Below are 18,912 nucleotides of genomic sequence, written 5' to 3'. Positions count from 1 at the left end.
TATATATATATATATATATATATATTCTTTCATTCTTGGATTTCCTCTTTTTTACTTTCTGACTACTCTCATCCCTGATTATTAAAGTTGAATACAACAATGATAACAGGGATGTAGCCCTGTTATTATATATATTATATACATATATATATGTTACTGGCAAAGTATGAAACGCTTGCATTGTATAGAATGCCGGATGTTTTTAGGCAAAGTATGAAATGTGAGAAATATTACATACTTTCCCTAGGCATTGTATAAAATGCCTAGGCATTTTATAAAATGCCAAATGCTATTTGGGCAAAGTATAAAATAAACATACTGATGAGCTTATTATGTAAATAATGTGCATGTTACTGTGAATGACCAAAATCGTTGGTTGTGGACTTTCTCTGGTGAATGTTGACAATCACATAGTCGCTTTGGTGAATGTCCGAAATATTTATTACATCCGATTTGATATTAATTTATTCGTGGATATAATTACATTTATTTGATATTTTAATACTTACTGACGATAGATTAGAAGAATCATCAGTGTTTGGAGTATCGGGCAAATGTATACCGGACAATGGCACCTGACCTTAAAAAAACATCAGTGTAGGGTATACTGAGCAATGGTACTTGACCCTAAAAAACATCAGTGTAGGGTATACCGGCAATGGCACTTGACCTTAAAAGAAACATCAGTGTAGGATATACCGGGTAATGGCTCTTAACTAGGTCTACTATGACTAGACCTTTGGTAAATGTCCGAAATATATACTAGGTCTAGTGCCACTGCCCGGTATACATTTGCCCAGTATATCCTTCGCTGATGTTTTTTTAAGGTCAAGTGCCATTGCTCGGTATACCCTACACTAATGTTTTTTTAAGGTCAAGTGCCATTGCTCGGTATACCCTACACTGATGTTTTTTTAAGGTTCAGTGCCACTGCCCGGTATACCCTACACTGATATTTTTTTAAGAACGAGTGCCATTGCCTGGTATATATTTGCCCGATACTCCAAACACTGATGTTTCTTCTAATCTATCGTCAGTAAGTATTAAAATATCGAATAAATGTAATCTGTCATCAGTAAGTATTAAAATATCGAATAAATGTAATTATATCCACGAATAAATTAATATCAAATCACATGACGTTTTGAATTTGTCATTTTTGAATGGCATTTTGACGAATCGGAGATGTATTTTATACTTTGCCAGTTTCTCATTTGGCATTCTATAGAATACCCTGGCAATGTGGGAAATATAAATCATTTCATACTTTGCCGGCTAATTTTAGGCATTCTATACAATGCCATATTTCATACTTTGCCGGTAACATATATATCAGAAGGAGGTAACCAATAACTCCCCTCTAACATACATTAAAACTACATCACTGTTTGCTCTTGGACTCAGAGTTACATTTTCGAAGTGTGCACATTAATTAGATGCAGTTTTTTTTCTTTACTAGCAATGGTATCAGCCATGGATGATTCAGTGGGAAAAATAGTCTCAACTCTGAATTCCCAAAATATGTTGGACAATAGTGTGATACTCTTCACTACAGACAATGGAGGTCCTGCAGCTGGATTCAATAACAATGCAGCCTCTAACTGGCCCCTGCGTGGTGTGAAAGCAACTCTATGGGAAGGGGGAGTAAGAGGAATTTCTTTTATATGGAGTTCACTGCTGAAGATCAGGAGAATATCTAAGGATTTAATGCACGTCACTGATTGGTTGCCCACACTTTATCGAGCTGCAGGTAGTGAGTTCATTCTTTATACATTATAATAAAAGTTCAGATTTCTTCTGTAAATTAACTTATTTCTCCTCTGAAAAATCTGCAAAAAAATGTTTTTGGAAGAAATGAGGCAATAAATAAATGAATTAAGAGAACAGTTTAAATTTAAACAAATGAAACTTAACATACAGTACAAGAAAGTTGAAAAGTTTTTTTTTTCTTCATTTATTTCTTAAAAAAAAAAATTGTTTTCTTATTATTTATATTAGTTCTGTAAAAATTTTAAAAAACCTTTAGAATCTCTATTGTATTAATTGATAAGCATTTGAATTTATGTTATCCCAATTTTCTTACTTAAATAAATACACTTATTGATATCTAAATCAATTATGTGTGCTTATATTATTTTTGGCTCGCTTCTTATTCAGTTTTAAAAAGATACATACATTGTTATTGTGTTATACATTGTTAATAATTTCATGCAGATATAATTATTATTGTTTATGGGTTTAATTCTGATCACTAATATGACTGTTTTGTTTTAAAAATGTTACTTTAAAATTTTTCTAAACTGGCTAGCATTTTTTTATCAGTGTATTTTTTAAAAATTGGCCATATTTTGTTTTTGATATCAGACATAATAAAATAAAGATGTCATTAAAAAAATTAAATAGCTTGGAAATTAATGCTATTAATGTAACTAGAATTGTTTTAATATTTTTTTTGTATTGTTATAATAATGTTTTGTATTGTTTAATATTTTGTATTTTGTCATTAAAAATTGTTTTTACTATTCCTTTCTTCTGGGTTGAACCAAATATTTTTTCCTGGGTCATTTTAAATTTGGTTAAAAAAAGTTTAGTTTAAAATATCAAATACTAAACCAATCCTTTCTTGGTCAAGGTTTTTAATTTTGCTTAGTTGTAAAATTGAAACAATAACTTCTAATTCTCATTTTCAAGTCTCAATTATCTAAAAAAGTACTAAGCGATTTTATATACCGGGTTCGATTTAAAATGGAGGCTTAATTAACAATTCATAAACTACAAATTTTTGAAATGTTAAACTTGGGGCTTTCCTCAAATGTTCTGAAGGGATTCACTATTCAGGCATATATATTCTTCCTGGATTAATATTTATTTTTCCTGAATTGTTGAATCAAAACTATTCTAACTTTCAAGTAATTCTCTGGTGGGAAAATAACATTATTAACTAATTTTGAATTTCGTGAAATTCGATATGGATGACCCTGGTCGGACAACAAAAAAAGTTTAGTGGTCAAAAGAAATTGGGATGCTTTATTTTTTAATGGTGCTGTGACATATTTTTTATTAACATGCCTAAATTATAATGGTATTATGCACACTATTGTTTAATCATGCGTTGGCAGTAATTCTATTGACAGACATGAAAAATGGAAAGAAACCATTTTTATAAGCAAACAAAAAAATATGTAGTATGTCTTGTTACAAATATTGATTCAAGGAAATCTTTAACATGTGTTTTATTTCCTCATTTCCTAGATTTTTCTGTTGACACATAAATGTTTTTAAGATAGCTTGAAAACTTGTAGCGAGTTCTGCAGCAGCAATTCAAATGCGTTAAAATTCTGTTCGCCTTTTAAGAAAGCTAATTTTACCTAGAAATATTTCTATAAAATTTTTTTAGATTTATGGTTATGTAATGTTGTTTTTGGAGTTTAGATTACTAAATAAATTAACTATTGTACCTGAAATAAGTGGCAAAGTCTATTTCATTTTATAGTTGTTTTTGAAATATATCAACCTATTTGAATACCAAAATTATATTTTATATTATGTTGCGAGAAAGAGAGTCATATATATAATTTTTAAAAAAATATTTTATTATATAAACAAATTTGACCCTATCTGAGTCTTAAAAATAATCCTTTGTTGCTTCAATTTTTGTTTGTCAGGATAGTTTAATGTCATGTTCTGAAATTGTTTTCCTGCTTTTTTTGGAACCTGAAAAGGCTTTTAGATTCATGATGAATTAAAAAAAAAATCTAAATGTAGTTAGCATTAAGTTTGAACTAAAAAAATATGTAAAATAAAGGAGTGTTTTTCCCCCCATTCAACTGAGAATTAATTTGGATTTAAAGAGTTGCAAGAATCCTACAAGGCCAGTCAAATCATCTGTATAAGGGGTAGGCAACTAGCGGTTTGGGGGCAGCTGTGACAATTTTTTTTAATTATTTATTTATTTTGGCTTGCAAAGAGAGTCAGAAAAATTCATTTTGAACATTGGTGTTGCTGGGGAAATAGATGGGAAAACAGCACTCGCAACTAAAATGCCCTTTTTATTAATTTTGCAGTTTTTTATTAATTATATTTTTTACTAATTTTAAAATTTGTTTAATTTTAAGTTTTTATGTATTTTAATTTGTTAAAGGAAGTTTAATCTGTTACTGCTTCAAGCAAAATACCAAAGCTAACCATCAATATTCTGGTAGTGCTTTATTTACTTCGCTTTAGAGCTGTACCAGCAACAGTCTTAGAAACATCATTGAAGATGATCCAAAGACATGCCATCACAATTTTGATCCTCTTCTGAAGGCAGGTCTTGTCAACCACTCACTCACTAGTGATACTTGGTGATCTGTTGCCTGTACAGTCTACAAAAGTAAAACATTGCTATAAAACAGTTGGGCAATTCCATATGTGACGGAATGACATTTTGACTTGCAAAATAACAATTAATTGAACTTTCTATGTATCTAATTTCAAATGAAATTTTTTTTCTCTCATGCATATCATTATTATTGGCATAATGCGCTTCATAAACTAAAAAAACAGGATTTTCTACCTTTTTTACTTTTAATTTTACGAACTTCTTATTTGCGTGACGGAATGACATTTTGGCAACCAAGCTTTCGGCATGCTGCTTAGAACTGGTAGTTTCTGCAAATTTTGCAGCTATTATTTTTCTGAACTATTTTATACTTTTAGTATAATGTGTAATCAATGTAAAATACGAATTTGGAAAATTAACTTCAGGTTGGCTAGCAGTTATTAACATCTATTTGCTGTGACGGAATGACCGTGACGGAATGACAAAAAGTTTAGTAGAAGAAAGCCTTCATTTAAAAAATGTTTTATTAATATGTAAATGATAAACAGAATGTAACAGATAAACAGGATTAATATTTATGTAAGAATTAGTAAAAATTTCAACAGTTTGAAAATTAGGTTGTCTCTGAAGAGGTTTTATATCTAACTTGCCAATGTCACATCTTATCTTCGTTCTCAGGAAATTTATGCATTATTAAGACATGTGACGGAATGACGCAAAAGAAGTTACTTTTATTTTATATTATAAACTTAAAATGTTTACATTTTGTTCTATATGCATATTTTTATCAAAATATTGCAAAAGAAAGATACATTTCTTTTGTTTTAAAAGTTTTTTTCAAGAAAACAATTTGAGCACAAATGTGAACAATTCACTTGTCAGCCATGTGATTACTTTAGAATGCTGCCAGATTCAAAAAATTTGAAATTATCAAAAATGAAACGGCAATATGTAGACTTTGGCTATTTTTGAACATATTTTTAAAATTAAAATATGCAATTCATAAAAAAAAAATTTTCACTTAAAAGTTGGCAGTTCCGTGGAATTGCCCAGTTATATAAAATTAGAACAGTTGTATTTTATTTATTTCCATAAGTTTTTATTGTACAATTTATACCTTTTCTGAAATGCAAAAATTGCTACTGAATCCAAAAATTTTAAAAGGTGCTGCTCACCAACCCGCAACTCAGAAACTATCGCTCGTCCCTAATCTGCAGATATACGAAAACACGCTTAAAGTCATCGGAAAATCCCTTGACTTTTCAAGAGTAAAAAAGTCATAAGTTTTCCAAATTAATTTTATTTAATCATAATTCTTTATATTGATTACAGGTGGCGATGTGTCCCTTCTAGGTCCATTGGATGGATATGACATGTGGGATACACTGCGTGGTAATAAACCCTCACCCCGTTCTGAAGTTTTGTTGAACATAGATCCTATACACCAAAACTCTGCACTACGAGTTGGCCAATATAAAATTATCCAAGGTAAAATGTACGATGGCAACTGGAATGGATGGTATGGGCCATCTGGAAGAAAGAATGTATCTGAGGTCATCTGTGGTCCAAAACCAGCCAATGCATCCACTAATTGTCAACCTACTGTAAGACCCTGCTTATTTAATATTGAAGACGATCCCTGTGAATATTATAACCTGGCAGCTGTAAAACCTGAGGTAACATGTTCTTAACAAATCTTCTAACTTATTTTTTTTTAATTGTTTGACTCTGACAGTGAAGGTTAAGTGCAGGGTATCTGCACTCCTGAATCATGGAAAGTCATGAATTTCGGTATTGAACAAAATTTCTCATGAAATGTCATGTTTTTAACTACAGTCAATTTGTGATAACTTGAATCTGATAGGACTGACAAAAAACTTCAAGAGATTGGAAGTTCGACTTACTGTTAGTTTCGATTTTGGACTTTCAAAATATTGTGGGATTATTTAATTAATGCTTATTGATTACAAATCTTCTAAATGCTTACAATATTTTAGGAAAAACTGTAAAGTATAATATAATAACTTACTTTATTATTTGTACTACATTTTACGTTTTTTTGAAGTAATCCGTCACTTTACATTGAAGTAATCCCTTTTGAGTCTCTAGAAACAGTAAATCTTCAATTTTCTACTGGTGCACAAACATAGAATTATCAATTCCTTCTCGACTCTCTAGAAACTTTTGAAGAACTTCGAGAGATGCACGCGCTTCAAGTATGTTTGGGACTATTGTTTTTTAACCTTCTTCCTCAGCAGCACTTTCGTCATTTTCTTCTGTGATCTGCATAAATTCTTCATCGGGAATATCACCACAAACAGCAATGTTTTCATCGAAGTTTATGAAATCGGATTTCTCAATTACTTCCTCATCTTGAAGCTCTTCTATCACAGGTTCACTCTGTGTTTCTTTAAAAAAACCACACTTCCGGAAACAGTTTCTTATTGTCATTTCGCTTACATCATTATTCCAATCACTGGAAAGTAGACTCATGGCTTCAAGTACATCAACTTTGAAAGAATCTTACATAGTCTTCAAATACAACTGATGTCATCCAAGGCTTTTTGTTAGACTTGTAATCCGAAGGATATGTTTTTATATTTTTGAAACTTCGGGGATGTTTGTATTTTCCGATAACAAGTAAGGGCAATTTCTCTGTCCCAGGCGCATTTCCTCCAACTAGGACAGTCAAACGTTCCTTGCTCATTTTACCCCCTGAGCGGTTTTCATCCTTAAACATCATAGTCTTATTTGGAAGACATTTAAAAAATAAACCCATTTCATCAATATTGAAAACATCATTTTCACTGTATCCTTGAAGTAAATTTGGTAACGTTTCATTTAACCACTGTTCACATACTTCAAGAGGGACAGCTTTAGCTTCTCCATGAAGAGTGCGAAAGACAATATTGTGTCTGCTCTTGAATTTTTCTAGCCACCCAGTACTAGCGTGAAAATTGTCTATTTTTAACAGTTTAGCAAAATCTATCGCTTTCTCACGTAGCAAAGCACCACTTATGGGAATGGCATTTTCTCGATTTCTGTACTGCTGAAGCCATTTCAGAAGAGCTGATTCCACCTGGGGAAAGGCACACATATTCATTCTTTTAGACAGCGGATTCGTAGATTCATATCGTTTAAGGATATTTTCTCTTTCTTTTAATATCGTAGAAAGGGTATTCAGGAGAATTCCATACTTCAACGCTATATCTTCCTTCTTCATGTTTGGATTTCTATCTACATCATTAATAAGATTAATTTTATCTTCCAAGTTGAGAATTTTTAATTTTCGCTTCGACTTCTTTAGAGGTAAACACTTCTTCCACACAATCTCTAACAGCAAATCATAAGCATAAAGCTTGTTCAGACCAGAAAAAAGTTTACTCATTCCCCACAGGTGTTATCCCTTTATCTCACACTGAAAACTTGTTCTGATCAGAAAACAAATTTATCATTCCCCACATAATCCCTTTCTCTCACTCTGACTAAACTTGTCCTGACCAGATGAGTCTATTGTGTGTGTTGCAGAGGAAGGGGCAATATATCAGCTCCTAGGTTTTTTTTCTTGCTTTAAAAGATTCAGTAATCTTTTTAAAAAAAATGGAGTTAAAGGGAGTAAAATTTGAGTAATCGAGAATAATTAACAAGAAATAAAAGATAAAAGGGTCGGGACCTCATAAAAAAATCGAGTTATAGTAATATTCGAGTTATAGTGAATTAACTGTATTTTTTAAAAAATAAGGAAAAGTCATGGATTTAGGTCACCGAAAAATCTAATTTTTAAAATGGCATTTACCCCCTCCCGCTCCTCCCTCTAAATTTCATGGTGTTCCGAGTATCTAAATTTATAACAAAATCCCCACTCACAGTCATATTTTATTAAAATATAAAATGTTTTTATCATGCTCTTTAAAAATTATGGTGTTCTTTCAAAAAATGAAAGAAAAATCATCATTTCTTGTGGGAATTAAATTTTAAACTTCCCTGATTTTTGAATTTACTTATTTATTTATTACTTTATGTTTATTTTATCAATTTAAAATTCTAGCTGGAGCAAAGCAATAATTGGCGAACTTTTTTCCCCCCCGAATGCGAGCATAAAAATCATGAGCATTTCTTTCTTTACCAATGATAAAGGAAAGTATCTTTAGAGTATAATTCCGCAGAAAAAAAAATCTTTAAAATTCTGCGGAAAAGAAAACCAAAATTTTTAACTTCCCAAAAGAAAAATCATTTTGCTCTAATCTTCTGCAAGTACTCAATTGCGTTCTGCGACAATTGCCTGCGATTTTGTCATGGGGCTTTGAGAGTGGCCAGCAATGATATCCAGTGGTTAAAGGCTGATGCTGCATGCTTGAGCGGATGAAGGAGAATTATTAAATTTATTGTTGTGTTTTTAAATAGTAACTTCGGTAAGTCATGAAAAATTCTTGGAATTAGTCATGAAAAGTCATGGATTTGAAAATCTGAAATTTAGCAAATACCCTGAATTTTTTTTTTAATTGTTTGACTTGGACAAGATGAAGTAAACAGTCTTTGAATACTTTCATATAAAAGTATCAAGCAGTAATATTGCTACTGGCTCTGCAATGTCCCAAATATCAGCCTTTAGCATAGTGCCAACTCAACTGGATTTTGCCAGTTTCTCCTGGTTTTTATACATTTTTGAAAATTCCCTAAAACTGAGTAAGCTTCCACAAGAAATCCCTATTGAAATAGAATTTTTGTGCAGATTATTGCTTGCTTGAATATTTAAATAAATGTCACTAATACATAATAAAGCGGGCCTCATTTACAAAATTCAGTTAACTATCTTTGATTTAAATTCCTATTACTATTCAAAATTATGAAAAAACTCAATACATAACATTTCAAGATCATTTAATATTAAATCAAAACTGAAAAATATTGCAGTTTTTTTTTTCTATTTTGATGACTTTGAAAATCCCTTATGTGTAAAATATTTAGTATATTTTGCAACAATTATCATTAAATTTATGTTATTTCATAAAATCTGCTGTATTTTTCCCTATCTTGTTGTCAGTTATGCTTCAAAAAATTAAAATTTGGGTGATTTGGGAAGGCAACATGTTGAATCATCCCACAAACCATGTCTTTGTAAAAGGCACCTTTGTATGTTCATGAAAAAAATGTGCTGTATATTTGCAAAATTAATGGTGATGTATAATAAATAGCAATAAAAATATAATAAACAGCGATTGAGCCACGGTGACTCAGGGGATAGAAGGCTCCCCCCCCCCTCCAATGATGCGACTCAGGTTCGAATCCCAGGGATGGCAACGAATTCCGCACTGACCACTGTGCTGATGTGAAATATCATCAGTGGTAAACGAATCATGGGTTTGAGTCCCGTTGCTGTCAGGCTATCCATGGGAGGTTTTTGTAGTTTCTGCAAATGCGGGTTAGTTCCATTGAAAAGTCCTCCACAAAAGCAAATTTCTCCCCTGGAGTTTCCTTTTCTTCTAGATTGGATTCAAATTGAAAAGGCTACGGAGTTGTACATTAGTATTCGTAAACTCAAAAAATTGGGTTGGTTGTTCTACGACGATGATAAAATAAAATAAAAAATAAATAAGGATTAAAAAACTGCCTGCCAGTTGCCACCTGACTTTTAGTTTTTTTGACAAATATATATGCCTAATTGTTTTTTATTATTATTTTAATAGATATGGAATTATTATACATATTTTATTATATTCTGAAATTTACTTTACTTTGCGCTTGTTTCTTAAAAGTAAGAAAGTCATTTAGAAATGAACCTTATTAATATTTACCATACTTTGAAAAATGCTTCTAAAGAAATGCCTTAACATCCACAACTTTTTTTAAACCTTAAAAATTTTAAACCTTGGAAGTTGCATGTTTTTAGGAAGTTCATCTATAAAAAGATGACAACAAATATATTCTTCAAATCAGGAGGACAGTTTATTGGTGGCCATCTCATGATACCATAATGAATCACGAATTTTTATGAGAAAAAGCTTTTTTTTTTTAAAGTGTTTACATTTTCTAAAGTTACGCACGCTTCTGTACTTAACTAAGAACTCATCTAAAAAAAATATGTATATTTCTCTATCCTCTATTAACGCTTCATCTTTCAAACTGTGGCCACTTTGTTTTGAAAATATTTTAAAATTATTTTTGACATACATCACTAAATATATGGACGCCTGTTCTCATTCCTTTCTTTATGTGTTGCTATTTGTGCTTTATTTTGTATTTTTCTAGCATTTTTTGCTTGATATCTTTTATTTTTTAATCTGTTTCTTTTTTTTTATTTGGTGCTCCTTGTGTGTTGATATAATTTGCTTTGTCTATATTAATACAATATAAAAAACACTTTTTTGTGGTTATAATCATGTAAACTAGGGACAACATGACATTTGTTTGTTGTTTTTCTTCTGATTTTTTTTTTCAATTTTATATAAATTTTCATTATATTATTAAAAGTATAAAAAAAAGCAAGGAAGGAAATAAAAAAAAACATTTTAGAAAACGAAGAAAAAATGAACCAAATCAACCGCTTGATTATATCTGGAAAAATAGTTCTTTCTAATATTGTATTAATTTAGCCAAAGCAAAATATAACAATACAATTGTGTGAAGAGTGCCAAAGAAAAGAATTTGATTTGTAATTTTACAGTTTTCCGGACAGACGAATTAAGCGTGATTCTTCATGTTAGTTTGAAAGCCACTTAAAAATGTATCTCATTACCTTCTATTTACACTTTCGTTCCATACTTTGTAAACTGGCAAATAAGATATACTATTAAGATATTTATATAATTTGTTGGAATCTGTTCTGCCTTCACGATTAATATATTCTTGTACGTTCCTATTTATATTTTTTGTATTTTTCTTGAATTTTTGTGATTTCTTCATGATAAAACTTTTTTTAGGAATTAGATAATCTTCTTTTTGATGCCCTTCATACTATTCCTATTTTCGTTTTTAAAAGCCCTTACAGGTGCTTTTTTCCATGGGTGTTTTTAAAAAGTGCTTAACTTTCCCTTATCCGAAATATGATTTTTTTTTTAACCATGTTGATTTTCATTACAAATTATGCAAAAACACATTGTCCTATTCTACGTTTTCACAATTAATACAACCCCAATTTATTCTGGCGTACCTCCGGTATGTAGTGTATGAAAGCACCATTTTTTTACATGTTTTATGAAATACTTGCGGGTTCACACTTGCGTATACCAAGCTGTATTCAGTGGTAAGTATTTTTGCAACCTTTTGCCATATTTTCAGACTTCATTTTCCACCCTCTGTAATAGAATCGAAAAATCTCTCGAATTTTTGCTGATTACGGGGACTCACTAAGCATTGTCAATTTCTTTTTCTCTATTAGCGATAGAAAATTTTATTTCTCTTGTTAATTTCATCATTTGTGACGCGCCATCTTTTTCGTCACTGTAAATAAAACCGGATAAAACCATCAATTGTCAAAACTTGCCAACCCTGTCTAATTATGATATTTTTCAAAGTGTTTACAAATATTCTTTGAGTACTTATTTTTTGTTGAAAAATTTGGCCCTGGCTAAGAAAATCCCAAACATTCCCTGCACTCTGTGTGTTTTTAAACAAGTTAAAAATTTTAAATTTTCCCTTTCGTTAGAGAAAATCTTGCTACCCATTCCCTTTCAGAATCCTTAAATAAGACCTGGAAAAGCCCAGTTTAGCATATCTTTATGACTATAAGACTCTGTGAATCATGGAAACTGTTAACGTAAAGTGCGAACATAATGTGTATATTTATTTTAAAAAGTCCTATTTTCTTATAAGTGATAGCCATTGAATGACAGTTTATAATATATTATCTTCTTTTAGATTCTGACTGCTCTATTGAAAAGATTATCAGAGTATAACTCAACTGCTGTACCACCTGGTAATAAACCGATGGATCCAATGAGTAATCCAAAATACCATAGTTACCAGTGGACCCATTGGATGGATTGAAGGATCACTATAGAATTTTATTCTTAGTTATTGTATAAATTGCTCTCCCTTGTAAATAATATTTTTTCTATTAAAAAGTGTCTCTCTATTTAACATAATGGTCTAAAACCCTTTCCAGCACATTCTTATCATACAGGAAAATCACATAAAATATTTCAAAGAGGTTAATTTAAAAGGGCCAAGAAAATTACCAGAACTTAATCTCATAATAAATCTTAGCTAGTAAAGACACACAAAAATGAATTGCAAGACGTTAAATGTTCTTATTAGTTTATTGATTAAAACATGCTATAGGGATGATCAAAAGCAGTAAAAGCCTGGTCAAATCTAAAATAAAGGGTATATTTAAATGTTAATACAGAAGGAAGGAAAAAAAAAACTTCTTTCTTATATATTAACTGTTGTTTTGTGTTTGAACTCAAATAATAAACTCACTAATGCAACTATTTATAATTAGTATTTAACTAATCCTTAAATGCCAATAAAGACCCAACCTGAATAGCTTTGTTAAACTTAAGTACTTAATTTAGTTAAAGGTTGCAATAGAAAAAATATTTTAAGATTACTTTAATTGAATTTTTTTCTTTTAATTTTTTATTTTTTTATTACTGAGTTCACAAAGAAAGACAAAAGCATTTTCTTTATTCAAGAAATCATTTTTTAAATGCTGACTTCACTCTTAATGCTTATTAGCAATATATAATCGATAATTATAATTATAACACTCCTGTGTATTAGGAACAAGATAGCTCAACTGCTATACCAGTGCATGGGTCGTCAAACTTTTTTGATCATCGACCCCTATATAATTTTTCGAAATCTTCATCGACCCCCATAAATGTAATTTTCTGTTAATTAAAATAAAACTATTAGATACTGTGTTTGCACATTTATTTTATGATTTTAAACATTTATTAAAGTAATAGTACATTGTGTAACAATAGTTTTATGAAAAATATATTAATGTTGAAATTTAAATACCTTAATATTTATTAAATAATAAGTAATTATAAGTAAGTAGAAATAATAAGTAAAGTCACTACAGATTTATTGCTTCTTAATCAATGAGATGGGTGTGTCTGGTATTTTTTTGCAAGGTTCGCTATATTGGGTTCAAAATTGGTCAATTTTAATCTTAAATCCCCTCAAAACTCCACATTTAATTTATTTCCGTACTTAGTTAAGATTGAATTTACGTGACTGAAACCATATAGGAACTTGGAAATGCTAGCATAAATGGCTGAGCTATTTCGTAAAGTTTCACATATTTTTGCATAATATTTATATTTGTCCAAAATTTGCTTATTGTTAAATTTTTAAAAAGCGTCTTTGCTTCAAGATCCGATAATAATTCAGCAAGCTCATCTTGCAATTTTGTCTCGGGCTGTACTAATCCATATTATTAATGCTTACCTTCTTTTTTACATGTATTGATAATTAAAAATTATTGATATCTAAACTAAACGAATGGTTTTATCAAAACAATAACTAATTATCAAAAACTGTAAAAGTTTTAATAATGAAACTGCAAATATTCAACACTGTGTTCGATCCCCGGCCAGACACCGGATTTTCGGGATACAGAAAATCCTCAGCAGCCATGTCGTATGATTATGCGACATGTAAAAGATCCCTGGAGTGCCTTATTGGCTCTTGGCATTTCCGGCAAAATTAAATTCCTAGTGCACTTTAGCATCCAAATAGTCTCAGTGCTGCCATCTAGTGTGGCAGAAACTAGACTTTCAAATTAACATGACCAACGGTATCTCACCCATTGTGGTGGTCCTGAAAGAGTGGATACCACCTCCTGAGAACGCACTGGGTCTGCTCATCGGCAAGATCAATTATGCAGCTCATTGGAATTTTAAAAAAAATATTCAACACTGTTCACAGTTTGCAAAGATAGCTGGAGCTGCATATGATATTTGCGTTTTTAACATCAATACTCGTCACATGTGACATTTGGACAAGCGCACATAGGCATATGACTTATAATCCAGCTTGCTTCACCCAAATAAATATATGTTTATTAATTTTTGTTTTATAAAGAAACTGATATTAAGTCAATTACAAAAAAATTCACTAATTTTACATAAAACAGTTCTTAATTCGCAAACCACACAAATTACGTATGTGTGATTTGCGTATTAAGAGCTGTTTTTTCTTCGACCCCTGGAGGTCTATATAGACCACTTTGGCGACCTCTGCTCCGGTGTATTAGGAACAAGGGTGTAGTGGAGTCAGATTGCGACGTTCTTAGAATATTGGTCAAAAAGGAGTATATAAATTAGAGATCGTTAACATATTTTTAACAGGGTGGATAGCCAAATTATTCAACAAAAAATAAGCACTTCAAAAAACTATCACAATTAGGCAAGGTTGGAGAGTTTTTAACAATTTACGGTTTTATCTGGTTTTAACCGTCATGTAGAAAGAGAAAAAAAACTTTTGGCATTGTTTTCTACAATTGTCAAAATTTTTTAATCATGTAAATCGAATGGCGTTCTCACACGCTCCGGACTAACGATGTGCCGAAATAGATTGGGGTTGAAATAATTGTGAGAACGCTGAATAGAACAATGTAGACAGTGTCTTTCTGCATAATTCGTAGCGAAAATCAACATGGTAATGAAAAAAGCACCTTTAAAAAAAGGTTCGCACCCTGTTTTAAGCTATCAAACTCTTAACAGAATTTTCCCTGTGATGATGGTACTAAAAACAATATACAGTAGAAGTCCATTAGTCCTGCATCGCTCCGGAAAATTGTATAAACTTTGGTTTTCTCCAAAAGTGTGTCTTTAAAACAAATAAAAACGTTCGAGAGCTATTCGGAAGTTTTCGGGATCATCCTTCTTTTGGACAATTGCAAAGCCCCGCCAGTAGATGAGTCAGTTTCTGGAAATATTGTTGCTACTCTGCTCCCACCTGACGTAACATTTTTGATTCAACCCATGGACCAAGGGGTTATTCAAAATTTTAAATGCTTTTATAAAAGGTCTTGTATTCAAGGCCTGTTAAATGCCGACTGTGACGTGACTGATTTTCAAAAAAAGTTTACAGTAAAAGATGCGGTCTATGCTATTGCACTGTCTTGGAACCAAGTAAAAAATACAACACTCCAAAAATGCTGGAGAAAACTTTGGCCAGCTGCAAACCCTGCATCTGACCTAACTCTACAGACTGATGAGTAAAGCCCGGATTTTGATGAACCAAAAAATGCCCTTAAAAAGTGCGAAAAATGCAAAAATTGCGCTGAAAAGGCCTTATGACATGACTTTAAAGTAAAAATATTGAACTAAAACAATGTTTTACTCTTTAAAATTATTATGAGTCATTTCAAAAAATATAAAGCAATGCAATACTTGTTCAATAAAGTTTGAAAAATATGTTTACATCCTAAAATAACAAAAAAAAAGGAAAATATATCGACTCCAAAACATTTTCATTTTGTATAAAAACTTTAATGAATATAACAACTTCCAACTCATAATATTGCTAAATATCAGAATTACTTTGGATTATTAAATTTTCTTTGATATTTTGAAATGTAAACGAGCGNTTGGGGTTGAAATAATTGTGAGAACGCTGAATAGAACAATGTAGACAGTGTCTTTCTGCATAATTCGTAGCGAAAATCAACATGGTAATGAAAAAAGCACCTTTAAAAAAAGGTTCGCACCCTGTTTTAAGCTATCAAACTCTTAACAGAATTTTCCCTGTGATGATGGTACTAAAAACAATATACAGTAGAAGTCCATTAGTCCTGCATCGCTCCGGAAAATTGTATAAACTTTGGTTTTCTCCAAAAGTGTGTCTTTAAAGCAAATAAAAACGTTCGAGAGCTATTCGGAAGTTTTCGGGATCATCCTTCTTTTGGACAATTGCAAAGCCCACCCGCCAGTAGATGAGTCAGTTTCTGGAAATATTGTTGCTACTCTGCTCCCACCTGACGTAACATTTTTGATTCAACCCATGGACCAAGGGGTTATTCAAAATTTTAAATGCTTTTATAGAAGGTCTTGTATTCAAGGCCTGTTAAATGCCGACTGTGACGTGACTGATTTTCAAAAAAAGTTTACAGTAAAAGATGTGCTCTATGCTATTGCACTGTCTTGGAACCAAGTAAAAAATACAACACTCCAAAAATGCTGGAGAAAACTTTGGCCAGCTGCAAACCTTGCATCTGACCTAACTCTACAGACTGATAAGGAAGAAGACCCTCTGACCAAAGTTTTGGATGTCGTTAGAAGTGCTGACAATCCTTTGAAAAACCTGCCTGAAGATGAGGTAGGGGAGTGGCTTCCAATCGCCGAGAATGAGCCTGTTGAACAAGAACTAACCGATGAGGACATTATCAACATTGTAGTAAACCCTCAGCCTACTCAAAATCTTGAAGAAAGTGACTCAGATGCCGAAACGGAAGAAAAAATCAGCTGAGGCTAGTACTAGCTACAGAAATTATCACCGAGCCGGGAACGTGCCGGATTATTCTACTGTATATGAATCTTAGATTGAAGCTACCCTCCCTAAAATGCGCCATTCTTGTTTCCGTAGCACCAGACGACCTTAGACTTTGTGTCCGGAGGAGTTCTTAACCTAGACAAACTATAATGGCCTTTCCGCTATATTCTATTAATAGACCATAATCCTTGAACTTTACTTGGGGAACATTCACTAATTGCGTATTTTCATGTGGTTCCCCAGAGCAGTAGAGCATCGCAAAGCTTCATCCCCTCAAAATTTCCCTTTCATTCATTAAATTTTCTGTACTCTTAAGTTGTTTTATGAGAACAAGATTTTAAAATAGTATGAAAAAAGGGGTTTATAATATTTTAAATGCAGCAAAAAATTTTATTATAGTTTTGTAAAAATATTCAGATTCGGTGTAAAAGTGGGTATAACAGATGGTAAAATAATTTCAATCAAGAAAATTAGTAAATAATTTAAATTAGTAAAATTAAGAAAATTCAAAGAAAAAATTCCATCTTTTCTTTAAAAATCCCTGATTTCTATCCAAATTTCTGATTTTTCCAGTATAGAAAAATGTCCTGATAATTCCTGGTTTTCAAGGTGGGTGGCCACACTGTTTAATCTACTTTCAGGGTTAATCTTGCAAATGAATCATTCAGCACTGCATCTTTTGGCTTCGAGTACCGAAATATAATTTTTTTGAAGTATTTATATAAACTGAAAATCTTAGTAACTCATTCAGGCCAAAACAATCCCCCCCCCCTCAAGATATCCTAAAGATACTTTTTATAAGATTTCGTTGATAACCCTACCGATATTTTCTCTTGAAATAAACAAAAGCCAATGGTTTGATGGATCTAGATCATTAAGAGATCGAGTGTTTGGAATATTTCATTTTATATAGTTATATTTTATATGTTAGTGTACATTTCATTTTTAGTCTTGAAGTGAAAATTTTTTGAACTCAATCGTTCGAAATCCGTTTAGAATAGATAATTAAATGTAAAGAATAATTTTGAATAATTATATCATTTAATAATGGTCAAAAAAATTTTAGTGAGAATATAAATTTTTACATTTCAAACTACGAAATCAGCTGAATAGCCTGAGAGAAAAGGAACTAAGAATAAGGTTTTTTTTCTCTAAATAATATTATTCAAAACAAACTGGGTGACTTAAAATTACATCATTCAAAATGGTATGAAAAAAATGTCTACCAATATTAAATAAGCAATTACTAGAAATTTTCTTTTACATTACTTTGCATAAACGAATTTATGATTATACCAAAAATTTGAATCACTTAAAAACTTCAAGGTATTCAAAAAGTGAAATTAACAATGAGTGACCTTAACTTTCAACTGCTCCTCCAGATTAAACTATTGGGGCATTTTTCAGATTGCAGCTACTAAACACAAAATTTGGAAATTTTACTATTGAAGAGTCGTAGCATTTCTTAGTGGCCACTTTTTAAATATTTCAAACATATATATACATAAAAACTTGACATTAATAATGTAGGGTATTTAGTTTAAAACACTGATCAAAATATGGTTAATATTAGGAAGTTCATTTCTAAAATGAAGAAAAATTAAGAAAATAATTAAGTTTTCAGATTTAATAAATACTGAATTATTATGAGAATTTAATAAAGAAACACAAGCATTTTCAATGAAAAAGTGAGGATTGGATGGCCATTAGTCACCCTATGCTGTAAGTGGCTACCCACTCATTTAAAAGGCAAAGAATCGGGAATAAAACTCCTCCAGGGAAAAATAGGAGGTATGTTTATACAGAGAAAGTATATTAAACTGTCGCATGAACAAATTAATTAACATATTAGAGGTCAACCCGTTGAACCACTTAGTTTGATACTCAGTTAGCGAGAATCCAATCATTAGAACTAACATTATTCAGGTTTAGTTTTGCGAAGTGAAATGCCAAAAACAATCCTGTTTTGTGAGAAAGCACTGTAAAATATCATAACCCTACAGCAATCTGAAACGTTTCAGAATAAATTCAACAATAAAGAATGCCAAAAAATACATTTTTCGAACAGAAAGGGAATTTAACGAACACATTTTTCTCGTCGTATTCTGAAAAGAAAAAAAAAAGAGAATTCAATAGACAACATC

The 18,912-nt window shown here is 31.3% G+C and overlaps 2 protein-coding genes across 9 annotated transcripts in view; both read left to right on the top strand.

The window, feature by feature from the left end:
• The window catches only part of LOC107455733 (arylsulfatase B), a 40,275-nt gene extending 27,089 nt beyond the window's left edge, over positions 1-13,186 (top strand). For 4 of the 8 annotated variants that reach the window (XM_043044851.2, XM_016073406.3, XM_071178001.1 and 1 more), the window contains 3 exons: positions 1,460-1,753; positions 5,654-5,997; positions 12,179-13,186. In XM_043044851.2, the coding sequence (XP_042900785.1) occupies positions 1,460-1,753; positions 5,654-5,997; positions 12,179-12,307 (767 nt within the window). In that variant the 3' untranslated portion in view covers positions 12,308-13,186. The remainder of the gene's footprint in view (positions 1-1,459; positions 1,754-5,653; positions 5,998-12,178) is intronic. The other 4 variants (XM_071177999.1, XM_043044850.2, XM_071178003.1 and 1 more) reach the window with 1 other exon arrangement.
• An 873-nt stretch (positions 13,187-14,059) lies between these two features.
• On the top strand, positions 14,060-16,744 carry LOC139424919 (jerky protein homolog-like). The gene is made up of 2 exons (XM_071177038.1): positions 14,060-14,236; positions 16,130-16,744. Exons 1-2 carry the CDS (start codon positions 14,060-14,062, stop codon positions 16,742-16,744), a joined length of 792 nt encoding a protein of 263 aa, XP_071033139.1.
• The last annotated feature ends 2,168 nt before the right edge of the window (positions 16,745-18,912 follow it).

This window comes from Parasteatoda tepidariorum, chromosome 2 (genome assembly GCF_043381705.1).
Source record: "Parasteatoda tepidariorum isolate YZ-2023 chromosome 2, CAS_Ptep_4.0, whole genome shotgun sequence".
In the NCBI taxonomy this organism is placed as follows: domain Eukaryota; kingdom Metazoa; phylum Arthropoda; class Arachnida; order Araneae; family Theridiidae; genus Parasteatoda; species Parasteatoda tepidariorum.
This window is presented reverse-complemented; position numbering and strand designations above follow the sequence as displayed.